Source organism: Macadamia integrifolia, chromosome 6, assembly GCF_013358625.1.
Source record: "Macadamia integrifolia cultivar HAES 741 chromosome 6, SCU_Mint_v3, whole genome shotgun sequence".
In the NCBI taxonomy this organism is placed as follows: domain Eukaryota; kingdom Viridiplantae; phylum Streptophyta; class Magnoliopsida; order Proteales; family Proteaceae; genus Macadamia; species Macadamia integrifolia.
Window position 1 is genome coordinate 37,517,059 of NC_056562.1, and position 22,954 is coordinate 37,540,012.

Consider the following 22,954-nt stretch of genomic DNA (forward strand, 5'->3'; position numbering starts at 1 on the left):
TAGGACTTCAAATCTTGCAACTGGATTAGTCCCATTTTGTTTAGGACTTAAAATTCTACAACTAGATTAGTTCATTTCTTTACCACATGTCCAATTTCAGGCTTCAGATTTTGAAGGGCTATTGATGAACAACATATCCTGCAATTGCAAGTCAATTGACATGGTGTGGCTGAAGAGATGGTTTGATAAGTGATTGGCAAAAAGAGGGGATGGAGATTTTTGAGTAGAGCAATTTCCACCCAAAGAAGAAGAGAAGAAGCAGAAGACGACAACGCAACTTGCCATCCCACCTCTTTTCCTTCCTCCCTATCCAATTCTACAAACCCGAACCACACTTCTTTTTCTTCTTTGCAGATCACCGAACTCACCCACTCTCCACTGCCTTTGACTTCCCGCTACCGGTGATCGGTGGAAATCTCTTCCTCTAGGTAGTCATCATCGAATTTGCTAAATCCGATGTTGTTCTTGGACATGAGTAAAAATCGTCAGGCTGCACATTGAGATCTAATTACGTTCTTATATGCAGCCGAGAGTAGGCCCCTCGTCTTCAATAGAAGAAGAGCTTGCCTTTGTTGGTTGACAACGAAGACCAAGAATGGTAAAGAGGAGGTTTCACTGCTCAACTGTATAGGAGAAGGTAAGGGATGGGGTAGACAAGTTGATCAAAGTAGGTAAAATTCAAGGGTAAAATTGTCTAGAAAGTTTCACGTTGAGAGAGGAACGCTGTACTGGGTAGTTCTGTAAACCCAAACATTAAGTGGGTAGTTTTGTAATGATAAACCCAATAGCGTGTAATCTTGTAATTTTCCCATTTTAATATAAGGGAAAAAGAAGCGTAGCTCCTATGCCCATACACAACGCCGGATGGCCCCACAAAGTTTCTGTCTACTCAGTGTAGAGACCACTCTGCCTTTTATTTTCCCTTATGACCTCAGATCGATTCGAATTAAACCCAGTTGAGTTATTCTTAAATAAGGATTAGGCCGATTTGAGTTATAATGAAACAAGAATTAAGCCTATTTGAGTTATACTTAAACCAGGATCCTTCACAACATCAACGATTGTGTATTGGTTTTCGAGATTTCCATGAAAAAACCTTAATTATAGCATATGAGGTTAGGGTGTTAATCAGTTCGATTCGGTTCGGTGCAAGATTTAATAGGTAAAATAAAAACTGAATAATTTAATTAATGGTTTTATATATCAAAATCAAAGTCATTCATAAACGATTTTGGTTTAAATGATTTAATTTTATGTTTTCTAATTTTTTATCCAAATAAATTTTTTACCTTTAATTTTTTTTTGGGTGAAATGGATGTAAATTATAACATTGAATCGAATAATTATTGTTATATGTTTTTTTTAATAGTTGTTCAACATGAATTTTTTTATTATTGAAATGTATGTAAACTTAATATTGAATGACTTGAACTTATTACGTATATGTTAATTGGTTTAATGGTTTACCAAGAGTTTAAACTTTAAAATCAAGATCGAATCATGATTTTAATTTTAATACCAAAACTGTACAGTTTAATAAACAGTTTCCCAGTTTTGGTTTCAATTTCAAACAAGGATTTAGGGGACGACATCAATATTAGTATCGGTCTCTGTCGATATTGATTTGGATTGGATGGGATCAGTGAGTATTGGTCTATTTTACTCCTGAAATGATCTGAATAACCGATCCAGATTGGTATTGGATGGGGGATCCTCAGCCGATACCAATCCGATACGACCAGTCCCGAGTAGAAAGTGGACGCCGAGGAGAGAAAATTGGAGAATGTCACTGAAAGAAGCAAGACGATTTTCTGATATGTCTGTTCTTTTGAATATGATCTATTAGAGGTATGGCAGAGAAAGGCTCCAACCATGGTTATGGTAATGTTTCCAATGTCATTCTTTAAGCTACCCAGCATTTGTCCGAGATGATAGCATTTATGGATCGAGAGATCAAGGAGATGAAAGGAGATACTACTCAATCGGAGCTGAACAATCTACTATGAAAGATGCTCTTTAGCCACAGCTATATAAAGGTTGTTAGATCAAACACCAAGAAACACGAATAATAAAGAAACAATAGATTCGTACGACACAGAGATTTAACGAGGTTCACACACTAGGGTGGTGTGTTACGTCCTCGGGCGAAGAAGAAGATGATTCACTATGCAAAAGAGAGAGATTACACCCTAGCAGCGGCGAGGAAAAACTCGCCCTGAAACCCTAGCTGCGTGAAAACCCTAGAATACAATAACTTTCTCAACAAGCAACAGTACATTATATATACTTCAAAATCGTGGGTCGACCCATCGGCCCAACCCCTCTGCTTCCATCACAGATCTCAGAAAAATTCCGATTCGGGTCGCCATCAAAATATGTCGGATCGGGTCAATCTTCAAAACGGGTCAAGAATTCGAAACAAACTTAACAAAGGCCCTCCATCGATTCTAATGTTTATACAATTTATGAATCAAAATTTTCTGATTTCTAACCCAAACAAAGTTTTTGTTTCAGCTGAAATAGTTTTGGATGAGAAGCGTGAGGTTAAGAAGCCTTAACCCCAACCTACTGGCGGGATATATATCCAACACAATTCACATCTATCTCTAACTTCTTTTATTTCCCCTATTTTGATTGTGAGTTTGTGTGATTGATTAATCACTTTGGAAGATCACTTAAATGACCAAACATTAGTAGCAGCTTAAAGATAAAAAAATCAGGTTGTTGTCCAGATCAAAACCTATATTTTTTTAGGAATTTGATATGCTCTTTCTCCCTAGTCTGAAGCTTGATGTAGCCACCCTTTTAGGGTTTTGTTGGAGGACCTAGGAGAGAGACTCAATCAGCTTTTGGGCCCATCCTTGCTCTGGTTAGTGAGATATCGAAAATCTCAGATCTGACCTAATATTCCCCTAATTTTGGTTAATGATAATCATATGATTAAAAATACAAGAAAAAAATGCCAATATATCTTTGATAAATGATTGAGTTTTATTGTGAAAATTGATATTAGGCAAATCCAACAGTTGGATGTGCCCTTCTATGTGATATTAGGTGGTCAATTCATAAGAGCTTCTAAGGGTGGATTGATCACAATGAATTCTACCAAAAAACATAAGAGTAGTTATTCACTTAACGAAGGTGATATTTCCAAAAGTCACAAAACAAATTTGAGGTTTTGTTTTTTAAACCTAGATTGTCTTTTTTCACTTAGAGTTGGGAGACTGCAGAATAATGTCTAAAGTACTAATACATATGCACATATATACATGAGCTGAATGCGAATACAAAAGCAGTATTTGATTGAATTACATTTTGAAATTTGACACGTAGCTAACCTAGACCTCATGTATCCTCTATCCAAGTTTACAATGGATATGCATAATCTATCTATGCAGCAAAATAAATGTATCGCGACATTGAAAAAATTTACAAATCTTTGTGACAACAATAATTGGCCAAAGAAAAAGAGAAAAAAAAAAAAAGAAACACCTATTTCAACTTCCAAATTTTTGCAACCTCAACAGCTACATCGAAAGAAGAAAGGAAAAGGGATGAAAGAGAAGATACATAGATAGATCACGGAGGCTGTGCACACAAAAGTGGTGCCGGAGAAGTCCGGCACACCGGACATGAAGCATTCATCCTAAGCCATTCATCGATGCAGTCAGCATGGAAAAAGTGTTGACACTGTGGTATTGTTCTGATTGTCTCCCTCGGTTGATACTCCGATAAGCAGATTGTGCATGTATTTTCATCAGGCTTTGGCTGCCGGCGACTCTCACCAATCACAGCTTTTGGATAGGATTCTATGGTTGGGTTGTCAAGGCCTGTTGCAGCCACGGTGGGCTGTGGATTTATTGTTGAGGTGGCACCGCCACCCTCCACACCACTTGAATTGTGACTTCTGTATCTTTTGAACCTCCCACTCATGTAGCATACGATCCCGATCCCACATAAGAGTGTAGGCAAACCAATGCCTATGGTCACTGCATAGCTGACACTTCTTGATAGTCCTCCTGTATTTCCATGAGTTAGGTCAATCATTTTCAGTTTTCTTTTATTCCTTAAAAGGCTGAGATAAGAGCATTTTTCTAGTTACATAATCAATACATAGTAAGGTGTCTATTTTTAGTGCATAGTGGATTGGATTAGATTGAAATTTTGTGAACAAGCAAAGGCCTAAGGTCCTGGTCTATATATCAAATTTTATTAGAGGACAAGTGTTTTTAAGTCTAAGAGCGCCCCTAAGCCCAGACACGGGGGCGCGCCCCAAGAGGGATACTATGGTTGTTGCACACCCCAATGTTTGTGGTGTTGGGGTCACTCTTAGATAGAAAACTTTGTCCCTTAATTAAAATAGAGTTGGACATATGACAATAGATCATCATTTAAGATCTAATAATTTGAAAAAGTGCATTGAACAAGCATAGGAAAATTCCCCGAATGTGTGAATTAGGACTCTATAATCAAATTTGACAAAATAGACCCTTTCCACTTGGTAGAATTAGGGTCTGAACATATAGTCTATCCTAACCATTTAGTAAGTATCTTAAATCAAATTTTCCATTTGACCCTTCCATGCGATGGAATTAGGGGTCATCCACAAACATCCTTATATGGTCAGGTATTAAATGGAAAAGGAAAATAGTGTACAACACCAAGTGTCCTCAAAGAGTCAACAGTGTCACACATTCTCCCCAGTAATAATCCATATAAGCCTAAGTGGATGATATCATTTTTTACATTGCCATTAATAGCAAATTCCTTCACACACAATGCTAAAATGAAAACCCTCTCCCCCCCCTCCCCAACATTTTTTTTTGGGCTACTCTATTCTATTAAGTGCCGATGAGCAAAGGCCAACCCTACTGGGTGCTAGTAGGGCCAATGGCCACCTACTCCTACCCACACGCACATGCATACGGCGTAGTTCGATCCCACGATCTCCTCCCCTGGGCATCAACTCTTCAAACCGAAGCTACCACCACTAGGCTAAGCTAATGGTCGTTAGAAAGAATACTACTTGGCGCATGGCCACAATGTCAGCACCTAGAGCAATGTGAGTGTGTACACAGACATCCAACCAAAGGGGTAGGTGGCCTAGGGGCGTCTTTTCATGGTATCTTGTGTTCAGTAATAACCCATATGAGCCTAAGTCGATGATACCATTTTTTACATTGCCATTAATAGCAAATTCTTTCCCGCACAGTGCTAAAATGAAAACCCTCTCCCCCCACCCCCCACATTTTTTTTGGGCTACTCTATCCTATTAAGTGCTGATGAGCAAAGGCCAACCCTACTGGGTGCTAGTAGGGCCAATGGCCACCTGCTCCTACCCACTCGCACATGCATACGATATAGTTCGATCCCACAATCTCCTCCCCTGGGCATCAACTCTTCATGCCAAAGCTACCACCACTAGGCTAAGCTAATGGTCATTAAAAATAATACTACTTGGTTGCATGACCATAATGTTAGCACCTAGAGCAATGTGAGTGTGTGCATAGACATCCAACCAAAGGGGTAAGTGGCCTAGGGGCGTCTTTTCATGGTATCTTGTGTCAGGATGTAGAGGGCACAATTGGCTAGTGTTCTTTAAAAAAGAAAAAAAGACACCCCTCCATGGGAAATGACTTATATGGAGAGAGGAGATAAAATGACTATGTGCAATCCCCCTTAAAACACTCTCCCTTCAAAAATAAAAATAAAAATAACAAAAAGGAAAAGAAAAAAAAAAAAAAAGATTAGAGAATGGAATCAGAAAGAAGGGTATTGACTCACCATGTCCAGACACACCATAACATTCAACTTCAAGGCTAGAGCTGCTCTTGATACCGCACCTTCCTCCCTTCTCCTCACAATCTCCACATCGAGGCACATCCCATGTAAGTACCAAGTCTTCGCTCAAGTCACTAAACGACATGACACTGTTCTCATAGTAACCAGACCAAGGAATTGGAACCTTCACCGTCTCAATCACTTGGCATCCCCTGCTCGACACCATCATATCCACAGACGCCCCAGAAGCCGTAGCCCAAATTTCCACTGTCGAATTACTAAGACAGCCAATAGAATTATACGGTATAGGAATCATCTCCTGAGCCGTCGAGCACCTCAGCATCGTATAGTTCTCGTATAACGCTGTCTTGAACGGTGAACCCCGGAGATCAAACCTCCGTAACCGTTCCGGGAGACACTTATCCGGGTCGTTGATCCGGATCTCTTGATTGAAATAATCGATGCTTTTTAACCAAAACCTTCCTGAATAAGAGATCTCCAAAATCGTCCTACTCTGGTTATTGCAGGTGAGGTCGAATCCCGGATACCCGCAAATCTCCGGCTGCAAACCGTATAGTTCGAAAGGGAACCGGATCGCCGGTTCAGTTCCTCCGCAGGTAGCAACCGGGCAGATTTCATCACCGGTGACTGTTACGCTGTGACAGAAGAGGAGGAGGAAGAGGAAGGAGATCAGGAACTGTGAAGAACCCATTTTGATTGTGTGTTTGGTAACGAGTAAGCGTTACATTAAAGCTTACTGCTTGAATAATATATTTTAAAGATTAGGCCACTAAAGTTTAAAATTATGATAACGACTTATGAGTAATTAATGACCCTTGAGTAATTACGACTTATGTAATTCTTGGAAGCACCAATACACCTGGCGGACAAATGAGAAAGGAAGTGGTTAAACAGAGACTTGACGTGACATTTTTCTTGACTTTTCGTCGATTCCAGAATTCTACATAGCCATCGAATCATTTTGGATTGTTTGAAAAGTCAATGAATCAAAGAGCTGTAAGGTCATGTAAAATAATGATATGGGTCCCACTTAAATCCACTTGCCCATTTTTTAATATAGGTGTTTTGATAGAGTGCTTTTACCATCAAAAGGGTTAAGAGTGTGGGGGGAATCTCTTATCCTATATTAACTCTTTTTTTTTTCCTGATATCTTATCCAATATTAACTACTATTATCTTCTTCTTTTTTTTTTTGGAAATATTAACTACTATTATCAGTTTTATTCGATAAAAGGGTTTATATGATCAGATAAGAAAGAGAGTTTCAGTGTTGAACTTATGAATTTAGTTCACGGTGTTGATGATGGGTTATTAACATATCTAATTTTTTAGCATATTGTGAATATAGATAGTATTTCAATCCAACATAGAAGTAGAAGTCTTTTTGTTTTGTCTGAGGTTATGGATTGAATGAATAAATATATGAAATCAAGCACAAGCATAAAAAAAGAGAAAGAAGAAATAATTTAAAAACAGAAAAAACTTGGATTATATCATTAGTGGTCTACACTCACGTGTGTTAGATATATCGGTCATATTAAGGTACGGATATTGTGATTTGGTGGTCAAGTGGTTGAAATAGTCTCTCAACATTCTCAAGATAAGGTTGTGTAGTTTTCGTTTCATTGAACTTCACACATGTGGGAGCTTCGTGCACCATGTAAGCTTTCATTTTTTTATTTATTTATAAAAATATCAATATTGATTCATATCAAACTATTTTTCACAAAAAGTATATTAATATTTATTGATTTATATCGATCATGCACTGATGCAAATTGGTATCATCCATGTCGATATCAATAGGAGTCAATTAATGCTGCCGATCCAATACTATTTCGTGATTCCTAAAGTTATAGTAGATTCATATGGTTGGGATGTGGGAGGGAATGGGAAAACATCTCCATGGCATCGGAGATCTTCTCCATGTTATCCCTAATAACAAATAGAAAAAAGGAAGATTGTCAAATTATGTGTGCCTGCATTGATACATAGAAGGGCGAAATGATTGCTCTACCCTCTTAAAAATAAAAATGTCACCCCTATTGTATGCCCTTATACTAAGGGTGTTAATCAGTTCGGTTTTGGTTAAATAATGCAGATCGGTTCGGTTCACATTTATTTGACTAAAATCATAATCGCACCATTTACTAAACTGTTTCACTTTTTGAAACCGTGACAGTTTAGTGAACGGTTTCTATTTTCACGGTTTTTAATTGGTGTCAATTTCACAGTTTTAAATGGTTTCGGTTTCGATTTATTCCATACGGTTTATAAAACGGCTCACAATCGGTTTGTTATAACTTGCAACCATCTCTAAACTGAATATCATAAGCTTATCAAAAATAATTGGCAACTACAAATAAGAGATTCTATATTGACGATGATATGTCTTAATTTGATAATCTAGTGCTATTTCTTTACATGACCATTCTCAAACATATAGAATTAATATCATACAACATCCAAATCTAGCATTCTACATCATAAAATATTAAAATGACAGGTGGTTCAGTCAAAATACTCCATCTGTGATAATATAATAATATAGTAACATATATGGATTACAACTTTATGATCTAAAGCCTAAACTTGAACTAAATTGTAATAAATCATATCAAAGCAAGATGGACACTTAATTTAATTGTTAATTGTTATACGAAATAATTGGATCGGTTTAAACGGTTTAAATGGTTTTAATTTAGTTTGAAACCAATGGGTTTCGCGGTTAAAACCAACCTGACCTGTTTAACTAATCGGCATAAAATTTAAAACTATAACCACACCATTTACTAAACGATTTTGAAGTTTTAGTGTAAATAGATCGATTCAGTTTCGATAAATGATTTCGATTACAAATTTATATCCTTACCTTACCTTATAGACATTCCCATTGACTCCCATTACTATATAGGAACCACTCAACCTGTCAATAATCTCTCTCCTAAAAAGATATACAAAGATAAATTAATTAACGATTGGGATAAACATGTCGTGTATCTAAAATTCCAAATGGCGACTAAGTGACGACCTGGTTACTTATCCCATTTTGACATCAATCAAGTAGAGGCGGCAGGAGAATGGACCCGATTGAAAAATCTTTCTAGAATACGGAGCATCCGAGATCCGGAAGAGTGGGGAACAGAAGGGCTGTGGTTTGGCAATCCAATACCCACCCACTCATTAATACAGTTTCTCCAAGGGTTCTCAACCCTCCATGGATATTTATGTTTATTTTGGGTAGAAAGCCTGCATGGATCTTTGATCAATCAAATTGGTAAATGGTTAGTTCAAGGAAATTTTGAGCCAACTAGAAGTTAGAATACCAATTTTAATAAAATTCAATATTTTGACCTAAAAATGGGTCGAGTTTTCTTGCACATTATTTCGTTGTGGCCATTGTTGCTATCGAATGATATAAGTGAGGGTAGTTTTGACTCTGTCAATTAGAGTGAGAGTGTGATGTCATCAAGAGTTCAAGGCCATCAAAATCATTCAGGACTGTTTCGGATCTAAATTATAGGTTTTCAAACACTCTTTCAATATTTGACATGGATATTGATGATAACTTGCTGAGGTGACATCCGAGTGTAGATTCATTGGTCCAAAGGTATTGCATGTTAACATACATTTTCAGTTCGAGTCTCCTCATAACTAATCAGTTCGATGAGTTAGGTATAGTTGCATATAATCGGGGTTAACCCTTGGACTTGAACCGTAAAACTAGGTAGGTTTGAGGGGTTCCTCGTTAGCAAAAAATAAATAAAGATAATATAACTCGTTGATGTGTCATAAGGACCAAGGATACAGATATTGTTATCAATATCCTTATTCGCCTTAATACTGCACTGATTTGGGTCAAGTTTGTATTGGGTGTGATTTAAAAAATGAATCACTTAATAGCCGAATACCATCCTTCCATCCATCCATATTGATATAAATGAGAAAGAAAAACACTATCAAGTTGCATGGCCTGCACCAGTATATGGGCCAATGAGAAGACTGCAAGTGCATCTACAAGGATGGATATTTTCTATTTCACAAGAGAAGAGCAGTCCTTTCAAATCCTCCTGTTTGGGTGCAGGGTCGCATGACTAAGCTACGTTCTTTCCCCTATTAATAGTTTTTTTTTTTTTTTTTTTTAGAATTCCCCTAAACTCCTAACCTTGGGTTTGGATTTTCCAATCCTAGTTTGGCCTGCCCCATGGGCTAAAAATCCAAGTCCCAGACCCAGAAATTTCAAGTAGGGCTTGTGCAAGCTGGGGTTTTTGGCTCCAACTTACAACCAAACGGAACCCACCATTATTTGCCATATGTCCAAATAAAATAAAATAAAAATAAAAAATTATTAAGATTGCTATGCCCACACAGGGAAACCAAGTTGATATACTCTTCACGGAATCCAAACCCATTTTTTATTGTGCCAAAAGATACGAAAATTTTCTTATCTTTTCTTATGAAGAACTTTTTTTTTTTTTTTTTTTTTCTTTTTATATCCATCTCTTGATTTACAAACAACATAAAGGAGTCCCAGATTTTCAACCGTTGAACTGGAATAATATTCTTTAATTTGATTTTAATATTTTATAGTACAGGGTGATTTCCTAACAAAGAATTTAAACTCTGAATTGTAATTTTTTTTTGGGTGAATCTGAACGTAAATTAACTACAAAAAACATGAAATGAGAAATATAATATATTATGAGTCATATGATCAAGAGGCGGTCATATTTTAATACAATAATCTACCTTGATCCACTTGATAATCTTTGTTTGTTTAATGGCTGCCAAAAAAGTAGGATGTGTCAAATTATTTTGGGAGAGAGAATGCTATCTAGCCATGTGGCCCTTGTATCAGTGTAAGAGCCAATGGAAAGTTTGTAATGAAGCATCCAACATCCAACATAGGGTGGTGGGGTGGGATGGCCATTTAGTATTCCACCAAAAAAAAAAAAAAAAAAAGGGATGGCCATTTAGTTACCCCTGTATCTAAGCGCAAGAGTGCATGACGAAATAGTGTTCTATTCTCCATTTTTTTGTTTAAACACACCATATCAAATCATACTTAAAAAAAAATGTTAATCATCTTCAAAGTTTCTCATCAATGATTTTAAAATTGGAACAAGGGGTCAAATCGATCATTGATGATTAGATAAGAAGCAGTCCCGTACACCTTGAAATCAACCCTTTCTAGGACCCCCAAATCTAAAACCCTAGTGACCAGATCCATAGGACCCCAAAATAGATTGTTTCAAAATGTTTTGATCATGATAGATTCCAATATGAATTCATCGATTCACCTGCTGATTTTTTAAACAATGGTTTTTAACTTCAAAATAAAATTGAAAATTTCACATGTTTTTGGTAAGAAAAGACATATATAAACTATGTCTGAATCCTGACGTCAAACAAAGCTGTTTGGAGGATAATTATTAATGTTGTTGATTGCATTTAAATGGGATGTTCAAGAGATGTGTTATTATGTTTTTTTTTTTCTTTACTTTTTATCTTGAATTAGTCATGGACTCATGTAGCCGACCTCGTTAAACTGGAAAATGACCTTGTTATTGTCGATGTATTATCAATCCGAAAAAATCCCAAAGTTCTTATCCAAAGAAAAAAATATCCAAAGTTTGGGCACATTGTGGCGGGAAAATTTTAGTTGGACGACTCACCTATATATTTAACTCAACCCAAACCCACAAGTAGGAGACTTCGCAGCCCACACAAACTCACGCTTCCTCTTGGCCTTTACTACACTACGCCCTTTCCTCCCCAAAATTCTCTTTATATTTTATCGTCTATGCCTAAAAATCAAATTCCTCTTTCATTTCTGCATCTCTCATCTTCCTGCACACACTCAACTTTCAATCGTTAGTCTCGTAAAAATATCTGAAAACCCCCTCCATCAGTAATGGCTTTGGATAGATTCTAGGGTTTCATCTTATTCAAGGGCATCCACTCACAGGTAATTGAACCTTTTCTTTTGGGTTTAAATCATTGATTTCCATTTCATTTCAGGCTTGTTTGTTTAAGTAGTTTCTGTTGACATCAGAGAATTTAAATGGGTTTTGTGAAATCTGTGCGTTTCATTTTGTTTTAGCTTCGTGCGAAGATGGACGATGTGTTCGAAGAGGAGGCAGAGCAGACTGTGACGATCCATGAGTACCTTAAGGATGTCGAAGATCAGGAACTGGTAGGGTGCTTATCCCTTATGTTGCATTTAGGATTTCGTTTATGAGGAGATACTAGACCTTTTAGTACTGCAATTGTTTTTGCCCTATATTATTTTTTCTCATTCAAAGCTGTTTTTTGTTATTTTTCTGTTTGTTCTTGTTCGAAGGAAGCGGATTTGGTTTTGGGAGGAGATGAAGGCAAGGAGTGCACTTACAACAAAGGTTACATGAAAAGGCAGGCGATTTTCTCGTGCCTGACATGTACTCCAGACGGTAATGCTGGGGTTTGCACGGCATGCAGCCTCTCATGCCACGATGGACACGAGGTATTCACTTAATATTAAGTTATATTAACTGATGTTGCTATTTTCCTTCCTTCTGATGGATGTAAAAGGGACCTGCTCGTTCACTAATTCAGTAAGTCATAGAACGTACATTCTTCATTAAAAACATTTGATCCATATGGCTCATAGATTGTCTTGGTTTTAATCCCTATGTCTTGTGGAAAACATTACTTGGTGATGCCATTAATTTGAGTGGATTGTGGCAGTCTTCCATGGCTTTGGACTTTGTCGTGGATTGCACAACATTTTGTGTCATACCTTGGTGGAAAAAACTTGAAAATGTTGAGTGGTTATATTTCTCTTTACATTGTTAAGTTTCCTTTAATTAGTTTAATCTCTTTTCCCCTCCGGATTTAATATAAAGAGACTGGCTGGCGGTGTGTTTTTAATAATCTATCGCATAAGCCTTCCTCCCCCAATCTCTTTGTTTCTCTCTTCTTTCTTCTTATTGGATTCTGGTTCTAAAATCTCTACACTAACAAACTTGACACATGGTACTTTCTATTCGGCATTCAAGGAGTTCATTTGACACTTTAGAAGCGTCGATCAACAATCACACGATTTCAATGAATTGCCGAACAATTTGCTTCTGTGTTGATTTGCATTTCTGACAAAATTGACTTGGAAAAGTCTCTGTTCGACGCCGAAAGAGGGAATTCGACACTGGAGGAGACCTAGTTGATGTGCATTCAACATTGAGTAAGTTGCATCATGCGTCGAACATGGCTCACATGGGATTTTCTCCTTAAGTCATTGCTTGGCTTATTATATTAGGTAAGAGGCATATGGGTTAAAAAAAGGGAAGAATACCCACTTTAGAGAAGGGAGAAGAGGAGAGTCTCCAAAGATAGGTACCCACGATAATTTCCTTTTGGGCCTTACATTGAAGCTACCTAGCATCAAGATTGTGAAGGATTCTTCAAGAATCAAGAGCATTAAGAATGTCATCAAAGGTTGTAGTGAAGGAAGGATAGCACTCACCCTATGAACCTAGGATTTGTGAAGACACAAGGAGAGTTCTACTCATTTAAGGGAGTTTGAAGCTTCAAGGGTGTTGAGGTGGAGTTTCTGAATGGAAGAAAGCAATGAGTATGTCATTGTAGTTAACCTTTCAATTTGTGTTTTCTCTATTGTAAGGGTATTAGACTGATGGCTAGATGTTTGAAAAAATGCCATAGTCAATACATTGGTCTAATTGTAGGCATTTGCATATGCCATTGTAAGGCATGTCATTGTAAGCTATCAAGAGATGCGGATCCGGGTTCCAAAACCAGAATCTAATTGCTTATGGGCCCATTGGGATGATCAATAGTTTAATTGCACCAATCAATGGCAGATTTGTAATTATATTGTGCTTACAAAGTGGGATGGCAAAACTGTAAATAGTGGAAAGTTAAAACCAATAGGAAAAGTACAAAAGGATTATGCAACGTAACATGTGGGATGGGTATTCCTGGAATAGAAAAACATTCAATGGCATAGTGTAAATAAAAGGGTAAATTAGAGGTATTGATATGGAAATAAAAGAGTAAAAGGAAGTGTTGAAGAATCGTGGGAAGGGGACTTCATCTTCAATCTTAAGATAAAGAGAAGGGAGGCGGAAGACCAGGAGGAAAAATCAATGGTAGCCCTTGCAATCGGGTTCAAACGACCCTGGAATTCCAAGAGTAGGAATCTCCTAGGCCTGCTGAGTTGATCCGAACCATTACAGTTCAAAGATCATGTAGTGTTTGGATTGCAAGCTTCTGAAATGTGGGTTCAGCGACAGTTGCAGATCCAGCCATTTAAGAAAGGTTGGTATTCTCAATGAGAGGGATTTCAGCTACCAAAACCCTCAGATTTCTGTTTGTGCAGGTGGGTATATCCTCGTCCAAAATCTTAGGTAAAGAGGGTTTAGAATGAGAGAGATTGGTCGAATCTCTCTCATATCTACTGGTTCGGTAATGGCAGAAATTAACACAAAGAAGAAGAAGGAATAAAGAGAAAGAAAGATAGAGCGAGAAAGAGAATCGCACAAGGGGGAGGGAAATTGGTCACACAACCTTGCAAGTACCCATCCAACACTAAACAATTCAATTCGTTCCATTCTCGAAATCTCTCCAATAACTTGGATTTCATGCCTTTATATAATAAGCTGAAATTAAAACTTGCCTAATTAAAATCTAAAACTGAAATAGCAACTCCTAAAGACTTCCCAAGTTCTAACTGATGAAATTAGAAACAAAATAAAACTCAAATTGGTTACTTCCTACTTGTTTATCAACTACCCCAAAATAAAAAATTACATATCTTCCCAAATAAAATAACTTAATCTTTCCTAGATAAAATAAATCCAAAAAATTCCCACTGAACCGAAAAATCCAACCGGACCCGGTTCGTCTTGGTTGATATTGCTAGAAGGGTCAACTCGGTTCCACCTTGATTCTGCATCATCAAGTGGATGCCTGATAGAGGGTAGGCGTTCCTGTGTAGTAGGTGCAACATTAATTGGAGTTGGTGCTCCTTTGTGGTGGGTGCCACACAAATTGGTGTTAATGATCTTTGCGGTGGGTGCCGCTAAACGTTTATTGTTCATACTGGGCTGAATTTTGGTTATAGCCCAACCACTCATTTGCACCATGGACATAGCCACATTTTCTAACCATGTATATTCTTGTTTTGCCTTGTGTTTTGGCTTTTAGTTAAGGATTAGTAATCCTTTTTAGAAATTGAATGGATTCAGTCTTATACATAGCGAGAAAGGCAATAAAAAATTATCACTCGTGTGAGATGAAAGTCTCATGCACATTTTTGATTGAGTATGCGAGTATAGGAATCCTTTTCGCTTACTCTCCCATCCGTCTTCTTTTTTTTTTTTTTCCTGTTACTTCGAAAGTGGCTGCTTCAGCTTCATCCACTAGAATTTTTGATATTCCTTTTTATTTCTTGTGTTTTGCTTGTGTTGTGGATTGTGGTTTAGATGTTGTATATGGTTGTGTAATCGTGTGGAAGACTCAGTGTCACTTGGGAAGACTTTTATGAAAAGCTGCGTTCACTGATTCACCCTGACGATGTGAGTTCGAAAATTGGTATCAGATCTCGGTCTCTTATTGGTTAAATCAGCTAACAATGATCCCATAGGAACTCAGTTGGCATCAGGTGAAGGAGTTTCCTCAAACAAGGCTGGAAGTGGGTTAATAGAAATAATGGATAAAAATGACAGAACTTGGTTTTTAATCTGCATCTAAGCTTGTAATACTCCTGTCTGGCCACAGACTAAAAGAACTTAATGCTTCAATAGAGAATTAGATAATGGATATAGAACCGTATGGAATTCCAATTAGGAACTCGAGGAACAAAGTGCAGAAAGAGAACTGGGCAGCTGTGCCTTTGCTTGTGAATCACTTTAATTTCAGTTTTAGATGAAATCCATCAGACATCAGTAGTTCACTAGAGAAGAATGCAGATCAAGTGCAGGTTTTTATCTCTCTTTTAAATTAAATTTAACATTTTTCTTTGGACAGGCAAAGAGGAAAGAAAAGCAATGCAAGCATAAATTGTGTTAATACTTCATAGACAGACTCGGAACTTTCTTGAGTAATTTGATTATGGACTTGAATGGGAAATATAGAAACCATCACATAACCTTGTGCTAAGTTGTCTTATTTATTGATCTACATGCGAGCCGTTTGACTCATTTGACAAGTGCTTTTTTTTTTCTTGAAGTTTATTGTGGAACATACTTATCCCCCATCAAGGGAAAGGAAAAAAAAAGGAAGTTTTGTTCTATGTTATCAATTTATAATATGCTCACAATTGATGGAGAATATTTTCTACTCTGATAAGGTTTTCGAGTTATGGACGAAGAGAAACTTCAAGTGTGATTGTGGAAATTCAAAATTTGGGGCGTTGTTCTGCAAGCTTTTTGCAAATAAAGATCCAGAAAATTTGGGGAATGCATACAACCATAATTTCAAAGGTTCCTACTGTGAATGTGGTCGCCCTTACCCAGATCCAGATGCTGAAGAACAGGTGGAGATGATACAGTGCTGTATCTGCGAGGACTGGTGTCATGAGAACCATTTGGGTCTGCAGTCTCCTGCTGAGGTATTTTGGATTATAGTTACTGGTCATTTGGTATACAATGTTAATGCAGTTGGGTGTGCTTTTTCTTATGATATTTTGGTTGATCAATATTGCTATCTTGGTTTTGCATGGCATAAGTCCTGGTGACTCTTATCCCAAACTGTGGTTACCCAGGTAGAAAAAAGTGTTGCTTATCCAGGCCTTCTTAACTGACTGATATTATCTCTGTGATATAGACTATATCCCTGCATCATATTGATCAGATTTCCATTGGCTTCCTAGTTGCCAAATCCTGGACTTTCATGAGTTGCAGTCCGTGGGCCAAGAACACCAATTGATTCATTAGTATTTGTCCATTTGGTGCAGTTTTGGCTCTATGAACTGTCAATGGTTTTGGATTGGTGTGAATTTGTATTTGCCCAGATTATTGTGTTTCTGTCTCCTTTTACATTTATTTCATAAATGATGCCTGCTCTGCACCACCTCTTTTTCCCCTGTTAGTTTCCTTGATCTTTACATCTTGGGTGAACTGAATCTTATATAACTTTTAATTTGCTTTATAAGGCTTTTTCCCTTATTTCCACATGTTTTCCATATTAACATGCCTAGACACAGCTTGGAATAATCATATTTTGCAAAAGGTTTCTTGACTTGTTTCTTGCTTTCATGCTTTAATATTCCTGGCTTAATGTGTTCCTTTTTGTCATTAGGCCTGATCTGGTATGATTTCAATTTCAATTTTGGATTGATTTCATGAAATATGCTACAAGTAGATTTTGGTCAAGAAATTGAAATTGTTTTGGTTGCATCGATCTAAAATATTTTAAGAATAAGAAATCCATTTGGTAGTTCAATTTTTGTGAATAGATTCTCTATGTTTCTTTGTGAGAGGGTGGTAATGGTGAGACCACCAGGCGAAGAAGAAAAAGAGTGATGTTTTATTTTTAACATGAAATTACTGCTTTGCCCATCAAATTAACCATTTGCTCATTAGAGAGAAAGAGTGCACACAATTTCAATGAGCTTCACACCTATTTCAGAATTTCGGTGAAATTTGGTTTCAGTTTCACAGAAATAAGGTGCAGAAATCAAGCCTAACAACTTCCAAAATAGAAATCACCTCATGAAACTGTAATAAAAATCATACCAAATCAGCCTTTAGTTTCTTATAGAATTTATTTCATGCTTTTTGACCAGATTTATGCCTTGCCTGCTATTTGTTGAGGAGAATGCTAAAATTAATTATGTACATCACCTCCTTCCCCATCTCTTGGCTTTGAATATAACTGTACACCATAGAGGTCATGGAGCCAAAGAAAGCCATGGAGGTGGGCAGTTGCCTGGATCCCGAGGCACCCTAGGAGACTGTCATGTGTTATATCCCAGCCCATATTTTCCAGGTACTTGTCATCACGAATGTATTTTAGTTATAAAGGTTAAAATATTGAACATGAAGGTGGTAAATTTGAGTTAGCATACAATGGTAGAAATGAGATATGAGGAATGATTGAAATTTACAAATTGTGGCGGTAAGATCATCAGGTTTTTGGTCTGGTGCCTTGGCACAGATGGTTGGCTTGGGTGCCTCAAGGGCCATCTTGTTGCCTTTGCGTCACCTAGGTGACCCTTTGACAACCATATTTGTCCAAAAACCCTGGGAGGGGGTAGAAACTTGTAGTCTGTGACTCTTGTTGTGTCTAGGACAAAGGTGAGTGCCCTACAGAATAATCTTTCTTGATCAAAGGTGGACAATTTACTAACATATGCTTAAATGTTTCAACAAAGTATTGAAGGTTCTTGTGCAGTGTTAAGGAACCCTCACTTTTGGGCTGTTTAACACCCCCCACACATGTACATATTTATATGTATGTCAGGTTGGTCACATAGTAATGAAGTCTTCCACATGGCAGCTTTATTGGCAGCCCAATGGTATTTGTAGATTGGCAATGTCACCCTGTATTTGCAGTAAATTTCAGCCAAAAAAATCTCAAGATGCGCAAAGCCCTCTTTTTTTTCCTTCCCAAAATTACGGAAATTAAAATTTCAACAGCTGAAATTTTAAGGAGAAAGGTACTACAACTGTGAGCTTCGAATCCTGGAACAATGGGGTTTGCTACAACATGGAGGGCTTAAATGGCAAACTTAGACTATCCAAATGATGAGGTGCACTATGTAGGCACATATATTGTTTCACTAATGATGCCTTCCAAATGGCCCACCTTGCATTCCCACTTCTGCTTTATGAAAAGACCTTGGATGTTCTTCATATTTCTGGTACAAATGAGGCCTGGAATGCTTCTTTTTCTCCAATATAACATAGGGCCAGGGCTAGGTCTGTGGGACAAGAACTAGAAGTTGACACATGGAAAAAGGATGACACTTTTTTTTCCTGCCAAGTCAGATTTTATGTGTTTGAGTTTCTTCCAAACAACAATCCATGCCCATTTTGGTGCACCTGAAAAGCTTGCCTTGCATATAAAGCTTGGTCATTGTGGTTTATGGACTTCAGGAAGCTGCCACATCCAACACTGATATCTATCTGCTTTGATGCTTGATATTTGTGTTTGCTCCATAAACTGCAGCACTTGTGTGCTGCATTCTATTCATTAATTTCAGCTCATTTACTGCTGTCATTTTTATTGTTAATCTTTTTGATGTTCATAGAATTAGACCACCGACTCTGTACTCTCTTAGGTCTCTACTTTGATATGTCCAAATTTTGCTCATGCTACAGATACCAAGAGATGACGAAGGTGAACCATTATATGAAGATTTCATCTGTCAAGCATGTGGTGTTATCTGTTCTTTCTTGACCCTCTATCCTCAAACCATTTGGGCACCATTGAGGCAAAATGATGCTCAGCCAGGTTCTAGCAAAGAAAGTAACATGTTGGGAGATGCACAATCAGCTTGTCCTTCCTCTCTGAAACTTGACAATGACATTTCTTCTCCTAAGCTATTAAAAAATGTATCCTCACTTACCAATTCTGACATTGAAAAAACATCAAGTGAAAAAGATGCATCTGCCAGACAAATGTCTGAAAAAACTATGGGTTTAGAAGGTAACACTTCAGTAGATGCACCTTCATTTTGTTCTACTGGGAAGCTGGAGAATGGCAGTTGTTCTTCGTATTCTGTGAGAAAGGACTGTTTCCCTCCCCATGATGAATTTGAAAATAAGGCGAGTAAGGAGGGTGAATTTCTTGCAGAAATCCCTGTGAAAACTATGGATTTAAAGCAGTGCTCACAGAATCCTGATGTAAATTCCAAGTGCATAGTTGGAGTAGATCTCCGAGTAGCTCCATTTGTCTTGGAGAAAGAGAAGCCAATGTTTCTTTCCAAAAACTGGAGAGATCTTCTATGCAGGTGTGATACTTGTACAGAATTCTATGCTTGCAAAGGCATTCGCTTTCTGATTGACAGGGAGGACTCAATTATAGAATATGAGAAAATGGCAAAGCAGAAGAGGGAGGAGAAGTTGCAGCAACAGGAAGGAGTAGAGTTAAATTTTCTCAACGGATTAGGTCACGTTGAAAAGATGGAGATCATGAATGGGATTGCAGATATGCAAAATGGGCTTCGATCCTTCCTGGTATGTACTCCATAATCTAATGTCTTATTACTTTGTTCGTCTTATCTGATAGTGCTCGTTTGATGTGAAAGTTCAAAAGGGAAAAGCAAGGTGCATGCTAAGTGTTTGTTCATACATGGTCTGTGCAGGAATCTTCTGACCCATCAAAACCAATCACAACAGATGATGTCCATCAGTTCTTTGAAAATCTTTCAAAGAAGCGCCGACGTATACTGTAAGTTATTTCCTAGATATTATCATAGACGTTTGTTAACTGTACCCTGTTGCACCTGGTTTTGGATAAGATCTGAATTTGGAGACAATCCCAAATGCACTTAAGTTCTTGGAAATGTTTTAAGGATTTACTTTGACTGCTCAACTGATATGACGTACTTAATATTATGATCACGATGAATCAATCATTCTAAGATTCATTGTTGTTTTTATGATCTACTCAATCCTCTCCGATCCATAATCTCTCTGTTACGGTACGTATTTATCTATGAGAAGCAAAATAAAATGTTTTATTTAAAAAGTAGACTTAATTAATTGATGATTCAAGTAGACTTAGGTGCCAACAAGGTGATTGCAACTGTTTCTTCGGTATTCAGGCTCCATCTTGTTTAGCTGAACCTTCTATTTCCTCATTGCTTGTAATGTTGAATTGAGAATAGGGTCAGGTATCAAGGGAAATCTTGTAATTCCAATGTCAACTTGGTTTATGAGGATCCCAAACATAGGGACCAGCAGTTGCAGAAATCTCCCCCCCATTATCGGTTTTTCACTTTGGTCTTTCTTGCCACCATGGTCCAAATATCTCAAATTCCCAATCTCCCCTGTCGCAGCGTTGCTTGATGTCGGCTTGTGTCCATTAATGTTGGTTAGCATTGGTTCTTTTGGCTCCACTCATTTGTAGGTTCAAACCACAAAATCGGGATTATGTGTAGATCAAACAAAAGAACAATCGAAACAATCTGATTTTAATGAACATTTCATCCTGTATTGCTTCCAATTGTCTATTTAGGGTAGTTGACTGCTGGGGTGATTTTTTCCCCTCTAATTCTTTGATCATTCTCTATATTAAAAAAATAGGAGGTAGAACAAATATAATTTAATCGAATTCTCTTGTATTTGTTTATCCACGTATATCCAAGCACTCCTATGTTACTCGAACCACTATTATGCAGTTTCTCATAATCTTCAATTTTTAAACCAATAGTTTGTTTTGCTTGAGCTGAAATTTTACATGTGAGAGTAGAGGACCTCGGGGTCTATCTATCTACAAAATTTGCATCACATACCATTTCGGAAAAGTTATGTTGTAATTGTGTTTACTCTCTCCTCTCTCTCTCAAAGTACTGGGAGGTTTTCCATGCTTGTGGTTGGAAATTGAGGTTGGCAAATTTCTAATTCTTTCATGGTCAAGCAAACATTTACTTCCCTAAATGGTCCCAATTATTATCTACATGTAGTTGTGTCAAAACCTTTTGGTCATCATGCTTGGGGTGTTTGTCTGGGTCCTCTCGGCCATTGGATGTGTTGGAGAGGATCTGGATCCACCTTTGGGATCACGCCCATTGTTCATTTGGTGTGAAATGGACTTGGGTATCTATACCGCCAAAACACGATTTTTGCATCGAGACTTGCCCTTCATATATGAAAATGTTTTTTTGTGGGAGAGTGGCCCTTCCGCCGGAACACATGGGGGGTGAAATGATCAATCCACTTCCCATGAAATGGAAAATGATTCTTCTATGTATGCTTCCTTTAGTTTTTCCATTGGCCCTCGTGCAAGTGTAGGAATTGCACTTCCCACCGAAAACAGTTGTCCATGTAAAAAAGGAGAAAGGTTGACTCTACTATGATAACTACGCCCATCTAGTGTTATTATTCTACTGTTAGGCACTTACTATAATGCCTTCTCTATTGATCTAGGGATTCCTTCTCCATTTACTGTGGGTGAAAGGAAATTGTCTCTATAAACAAACCTTCCAAATGGCTTTGATTGGTAGTTTGGCTTGAAAGCACAGTTCAAGGTATTGGTATTGTATCAATCGATTAGTGTTGGCATCATCAATACCAATACCGTTGCAATTGTATCGATACAAGAAGCAAAATCTGCCAAAAACTCACAATATTGGTATTTTGAAGAGCAAAACAATCCAACCTGGCTATCGATATCAATATTATAGAGCCATAGAGGGCAACAGGGAATGCACACTTGCAAGCATATCCTCCAAGGAGTCTTTCCACCAGCCCAAAGAAGGGTAATACAAAACCCATTTAGGACTATATTATCGAAATGGTTTAAAGTATCTCGGGTACCGATACATATTTTAAATTTAGCCGATTGATACAGTGATTGACATTGATATTTTAATCCTTGATCTTCAGCATATCTTAGTATATTTTTGATACGATGTTTTCTTTTCTGATATGTATCTTAAATTTAACCAATCAATATGACAATCGATACCGATATTTTAATTCTTGATTATGGGTATTACTATTCTCTTCTCTGTTTTCAAACAAGAAAAAGATACAATCAATCGAGGGCAAAAGAAGGCTAATATCCTTCATAATGATACCAATACCAATACATAAGACTATGCTTCAAGTGGTCATTTAAAAATTTTCATCTCCTACTTTTTCCATTCAATATATTTGTGATCCCTCTTATGTCTCAAAGTACTTAGGGCACGAGTCTTGACTCTTGACTAGAAAATTAAATCAATATATTTGGTTTTTATTATTTTTTAACTTGTGATGTTTTATGTAGGCCCCAATCAAAACTTTATACCCAAATTTAGGTTAGTCTTAAACATGAATGGAATAATTACTAAGCGCAAATTACGGTTGGTTGTTTGTTTTCACTTTCAGTTTCACTTTAATGCACATGCTTTCAACCATGTTGAATGGCCCAGAGGGGGCATACTTTTTTTTATCTTTCTTCTCATGCAAGATAGCAAAATTGATTAACATAAAAAGGTGCGATA

General features: G+C 37.4%; 2 protein-coding genes across 2 annotated transcripts; one reads left to right on the forward strand and one right to left on the reverse strand.

The window, feature by feature from the left end:
- Window positions 1-3,270: 3,270 nt before the first annotated feature.
- On the reverse strand, window positions 3,271-6,514 carry LOC122081333 (putative RING-H2 finger protein ATL21A). Its single transcript, XM_042648405.1, has 2 exons — window positions 5,785-6,514; window positions 3,271-4,019 (listed from the first exon to the last, which is right to left on the reverse strand). The coding sequence occupies exons 1-2, from the start codon at window positions 6,491-6,493 to the stop codon at window positions 3,580-3,582; spliced, it is 1,149 nt and encodes a 382-aa protein (XP_042504339.1). The 5' UTR covers window positions 6,494-6,514; the 3' UTR covers window positions 3,271-3,579.
- A 4,936-nt stretch (window positions 6,515-11,450) lies between these two features.
- Window positions 11,451-20,411, forward strand: LOC122082590 (putative E3 ubiquitin-protein ligase UBR7). The gene is made up of 6 exons (XM_042650261.1): window positions 11,451-11,770; window positions 11,906-11,998; window positions 12,146-12,304; window positions 16,148-16,408; window positions 19,122-19,979; window positions 20,108-20,411. The coding sequence occupies exons 2-6, from the start codon at window positions 11,918-11,920 to the stop codon at window positions 20,195-20,197; spliced, it is 1,449 nt and encodes a 482-aa protein (XP_042506195.1). The 5' UTR covers window positions 11,451-11,770; window positions 11,906-11,917; the 3' UTR covers window positions 20,198-20,411.
- Window positions 20,412-22,954: the final 2,543 nt, after the last annotated feature.